Source organism: Micropterus dolomieu, unplaced genomic scaffold (assembly GCF_021292245.1).
Source record: "Micropterus dolomieu isolate WLL.071019.BEF.003 ecotype Adirondacks unplaced genomic scaffold, ASM2129224v1 contig_1296, whole genome shotgun sequence".
NCBI classification, from domain to species: domain Eukaryota; kingdom Metazoa; phylum Chordata; class Actinopteri; order Centrarchiformes; family Centrarchidae; genus Micropterus; species Micropterus dolomieu.
Genome location: NW_025730286.1, coordinates 145 through 6,107, shown reverse-complemented (window position 1 = coordinate 6,107; position 5,963 = coordinate 145). Strand labels below are relative to the sequence as shown.

At 39.6% G+C, this 5,963-nt stretch overlaps 1 protein-coding gene across 1 annotated transcript; it reads right to left on the bottom strand.

Annotated features, from left to right (window-relative positions):
• Positions 1–309: 309 nt before the first annotated feature.
• LOC123964236 (BTB/POZ domain-containing protein KCTD1-like) lies at positions 310–4,359 on the bottom strand (the record flags this gene model as incomplete). Its single annotated transcript, XM_046041320.1, has 2 exons — positions 310–865; positions 4,037–4,359. Coding segments are annotated over 2 exons (482 nt in total), but the record flags the coding sequence as incomplete, so codon positions are not given.
• Between the last annotated feature and the right edge of the window lie 1,604 nt (positions 4,360–5,963).

Below are 5,963 nucleotides of genomic sequence, written 5' to 3'. Positions count from 1 at the left end.
ATATACCATTAAACAATGGAAATATGTCAGCTGTTAAAGTTTTTGGCATACTGTTTACTGCAGTCGCTCTCCTTTATATATCTCTGGTGGTGGTAGGCCAATGTGGGCCATGTTGGAAATCACTGAGCAGGACTGTTCTGGCAGTATCGATTTACACAATCTTTGCATCAATGTGATGAAGTACCTGGATTTTTCAGTATTTAATTCAGTGGATTAAATAAAACCATACATTAGCATGTGGTTACGTTATCTAGCAATGGTTTCTCAATTGAATTTTCAAGAAATATACATTATCGCAATAAATAACATTACAATTGTCCCATAATAAAACATTTTATCTATAATGCACATCCTAACTGCAAGTACTAGCTTCCATTTCATATTAATAGAAATGCTAAGGCTAGTGTACCTCAAAATTGGGATCACATTCCCATGATCCCCTGCAAATCCCTGCAATGATGGATTCATTTTTTACTGTAATGATACTACTGTCTGAAATGAATCTGGCAACTGTTAAGTAAAGTAAAAGATACACTGACATGTCAGTCACCTATGTAGTGGATTTTCTCTGCAGCTTAAGATATCATGTGTATTCTATCTGGTTTTGTTGACTCCTTTCATGCTGAAGTGAAGCTGTTCTCGGTTTGAGAAATAACAGTTGCTGATATGTGTGCACAAAGGGGAACATCCATGATTTACTCTGTGTTCAGTCCATGAGTTCCTGTTTGATTCGGATGAGGGTCGGGGGGTGTCTGCTGCCTCGGCCCTCCCTCCGTAAAATGTATTCACTAAACTGGGAAGAGTCCACTCCACCGCCACATGAACCTGTGATCCAGAACCCTCTCTGCTGTAACCGCTCCAACACCTGCAGTCACACACAAACGAAACAAAAGCAACACAAGGATGAGATTTGAGATGGAGCCTTTGAGGAATACGTTTACACATTTTCTCCAGGGGAGGGCTGAAGTCAAGTAAAGCAAAACAATAGCTGCACAAATTTTGTCATCAGTAGAACTTAAAAAATAAATAAAATATAAATATAAAATCAGAATTCAGCTAATCAGAATATACAATCAAGTTAATAAACTGGCCAGTGGGACATTTTGTAAGAGCCATCTTAAGGCTCTGCTCTCAAATACTTTTCTTCACATCATAGAGCTACAATTCAACATGCATTCATCGCTCAATCTGACATTTATTACACCATCTCGCTGTCTGTGTGACATGCAATAAACTTACACGATTGTTGTTGCACTGTCTAATGGTGCCTTTACAGGCTGCAGTTAAGTCAAGTCTGCTAGAGGCAATGTTTTGCAAATTTAAGTACAACTTCTATCGTCTGTATAATTGTTTTATTAAAATCAACAAAATACTAGAGTACATTAGAATAAACAAGTTCAGCATGTAAGCATATCCACCTTTAAGGGCTATACACAAACAAAAAAACAATTGCCCCTCATCTCCTACCACATAAAACAAGAAGAATAGTTAGAGAAGAATATATGTCTTGTGAAAATAAATGAATATGCCACTTTGAGTAGGTGAGAAACAGCATGATTTTATTTTCAACATGATTCCAGATAACCTAAATTTATTTCTAGCCTGTACTTGCTTGTTTCTGTGTGTGGTTGTGTATTAGTTTGTGATGTGTGTATCTGGTTGTGTTTTCTGTGTTTGGGTGTGTTAACTGTCTTTCATTGTATTTTCTAGATTCCCACAATTCCTTACGGCGGTAACATTTAAAGCGACACACATTCTCAAACTCAAAGGATAAAATCCATCAATTTATATTTAACAAAATCCTTGCAATACAGAAGCACATTATGATACTTGAATATGCCTCACAATTTCCTTCTTTCTTTTGGCTTTGCTGTAATCCGATGCTGTTTCAACACCATTTTATGTTTTGGATTGTTTAAATATGCTAAGTATTTTCTACAACAATAAAAATAAAGAAATCACCGACCACGACAGATAAAGGATGTTGATGACCATGTAAGTTACCACTGACTTTTAAGCCTTTTCTCTCTCATGCCATAACCCCCTAATATGCATGTCTTGGACTGTCAACAATAACTGAGACCCATGGGAGCTGTGTTACTAGTCTTGTAATATGATCAAAGTGAGGATAATGTTGCAGCGTGTAGCCTCACGTTATGTATTTTCAGCCTTCAGCAATATCATAAATTGATTTTACTTCAATCACAGATGCCGACACCCTGGCCTTCATAAAGGCAATGATCAAGCTGGATGACCTCTACAGTAAATGTAATGTATTACAGTATTTCAGTGTTTCCCACACATTGATTTATTTGTGGTGGCCTGCCACATTTTCAACGCTAACCGCATTTTCTTACTCTCTAAAAGCGCATATACAGTATTAGCTCAGCATCTCCTCTTGCTCGGTCTCTCTCTCTCTCTCTCTCTCTCACTCTCTCTCTCTCTCTCTCTACAGTTACACTGTCATTCTGTGGGAAACATTGTAATACACAAACAACAATAATAATAATTGGGATTCATGTTGATAAATATGGGTGGGCAGGAGGGTGAGTGTGAGCAAGCATTCTCAATGTGACAACCCTGTCCATTATTTAGTGACTGGTAGGCTACCCTATAGCCTAGGCCTTTTTACTATTTTGAATATGAAGTACTAATATATTCCACGATGTTGTCCACCTTTAGATGGCCTGCATTAAAACAGGCGCAGTGTCAGAGATGCGCTTTTTATAGTCCATCTTCAGAACATTGTAGTTTCATCCGCCGTCGCATAATTACGCCACGAAAAGAGCAGTCGGATTCTCTTAGACCTGCGGGTCCTCTTTTCCTAAGTCCTTGACCTCATGACGTTTTCCATCAAGGTCAAGGAAAGGAGGTTAGGAAAGGAAATTATTTGACTTTTTGGACACAGCCCAGGTCACCATCTGATGTTGCTGAACTGTCTGTCTAAGCATGTATTGTTGTAGTTTATCTTTACCTACATATTTCTGCCTGCTCGCTCCCTCCACTTTGTGCGACACTGGGAGGGAAGCAGCGGTGGCTAGCTAGCTGTTGTACCAGTACCACAAGGAGAATAACCAGCACATTTGTGAAGAATTTCCTGCATTTCTCTGTCTCATTGACAACACACCGCACACTTCTGCTAATTGCTAGGCTAGTGTCACTTAGTCTGCGTCACATTTGAATACATTTGCCACCTGGTTTGGAACTAGCTAGCAACGCTCGCTTGACAGCAGTGAAGGTAATCTACCTTCAGACTATGGTGGCCATGTTTTCTCTGACTGTTTTAGGTTTTCACCATCAGGACTAAGTGGGATGCATCCAGCCCACATCACCTTCAGATTCATCTGCTGGGCTTGTCTACTTTGAAGGCACAAGGTTCCAGGTTCTCCATCCTGGCTTTCAAGAGCGACGGACTGATATCCCCCAAGCTTGCTCTCATGTGGCTCCTCAAAATTTCCTCCCAGGGTACTGTATTTTTACAGGTTTTTTACATACATATTATCAGATTATTTTACACATGTAATATGTTATGCATGTTAGCACACATATGGACTGAGATACACAACTCTTCATACACATTTGCAAAGAATATTGGTACAGTAATACCCCCATACGATGGCAGAGCAGGGTTACAGTATATCAAATTGGATGGTGTGACACAGCTAATATAAATATGTTCCCTATTTTCTATTTTCACATCAATGTGATTGCGATATCTGATTCAATGCATTTACTGATCACATGATTTAATTGGAATTAATTTATTTTTGTCTGGTATTTTGCGTTTATAAATGCTGGTGTGACCGAGTCCTGAGACCAAAAACTCAGTAGTTATTAAATTAAGACTGACAATGTCAGCTATGTTTTTACCTTTTTTTGGCACCGAGCTTCTCTTGGCTTTAAGATGTTCATTAATACCTGGGCCTCTGTTGGAGTTGGTTTGTCTACTCTGGCTACCACTGAAAAGTTTAGTCACTACTGTCTGATCGCTTACAAACATTGTGTTTGAAATTTGAACCCAGAGTGTGTTTTGTACCTGGACAGAGTTGAGGTGGCAGTAGCCGTTGAGTGGGAAGCGAATGATGTGTGTGGAGTCCTGGTTCCGACTAGTGCTCAAAGAATTGGACATGACGTTTCTGACCTCTGGAAAAACCTCCTCGATCACGGCCCAGTGGGCGCTCATGCTGATCCTCTCACCAAGCTCTGGAGCCACGTGAATCATGACACACTCACACTCCAGACACCCTCCCCTGTATTCCTGTTCAGTCCTCCAGCGCTCAAGCTCGGCCTGCAGAGGAGCCAGCTGGAAGAAACTGGCCTCTTCATACAGCAGTGAGTATTCCTGCAAAAAAAGATCAGCTTATAAAAATACACACGCATGCACAAATACACATCCACACAGGTACACACACAAATACACACATGTAACCATAAACCAAAAAAGAAATAGCAATAACAGTCATGAGTAACTCCTTTCACCAAATGTGATTTTACTTTAAATAATCACCACAATTTGTCACACAGAGATAAATTTCCCACCTTTATGCAGAACAGACTTCATTTGTTTGACTAATATTTCAACATATTGATAATTTGAGGGCATAAATGACTAAATCAAGCTTAATGCAGACTACACACTACACGACTTGTCAGCACAGGTCGTCTGGGTTTTGACATTGAGAGCTGCGAGACGCTAAGCAACATTTTTCAAACCTGTTTGATTTTACTGCATCCAAAAACTGGATGTGCTTATAGTTGGTGCACCTTGATGATGAGTTTGACACAGGATATAAGCAGAATCTAATGAGATTGCAATAGGGAACTGAGGGCAGGGAAAGGAGAAAGAGGCGACTTCACAGACACACACACACACACAGTGACTCCTTCAGTGCTTCTATCAGACATTGTGATCATTTGCTTCATGGATTCCTCCAACTAGAATCATCTCGTATTAAGTGTACATCGTCTGAGGTTCCTCTCACTTGTGTCATTTGTGCACTCTCACGTAAACATGAAGACAGTCACAAGGTTAAGAGGTTATTGAGCTCACAAATTACCAAGCTGGAGAGAATGATTTGTAAAGTATGTAATGGTTGCTGAAAATGTGTGTTTATTAGTTATGTAAAAACATCTATTCCAGTGAGTTCAGTATTCTAACATGGTGGCATAAATATTTCTGGTCAAGGTTAAAGGGAAATATTATAGTCGATTATATTATAGTAGTTGTCTGTGTTTTCTTTAAAGCAGAAGAAAAGGTCAATCTATCAAAATAATTCAACTCTTTCTGAAAAGACTTTTACCCCCTGCTAAATAACAGGATGTTGCCCTTTTGAACAAGTGTTTATTAAAGTAGTGTTTCTCCAACACTACCCAATTATATCTATCGTTCAAGCCAGACGAAACCAATCAGTTAGCTAAACAACTAAACTGTTATTGTACTTGGCCCCAAGCACCTCCGTGACGCATTATCTAAAGATATCTAGTTACCCTGGATGGCATCGCCCTGGCCTCCAGCACCACTGTGAGGAATCTTGGAGTTATCTTTGATCAGGACATGTCCTTTAACTCTCATATTAAGCAAATTTCAAGGACCGGCTTTTTTCACCTACGTAAAATTTCAAAAATGAGGCGTATCTTGTCTCAAAATTATGCTGAAAAACTAGTCCATGCATTTGTTACTTCTAGGCTGCGATTCTTTATCATCAGGCAGCTCGAAAAAGTCCATTAAGACTCTTCAGCTGATCCAGAATGCTGCAGCACGTGTTCTGACAGGAACCAGGAAAAGAGATCATATTTCTCCTGTCTTAGCTTCTTTGCATTGGCTTCCAGTAAAATCCAGAATAGAATTTAAAATCATTCTTCTTACCTACAAAGCTCTTAATGGTCAGGCACCATCTTATCTTAAAGAGCTCATAGTACCTTACTACCCCACCAGAGCACTGCGCTCCCAGAATGCAGGGTTA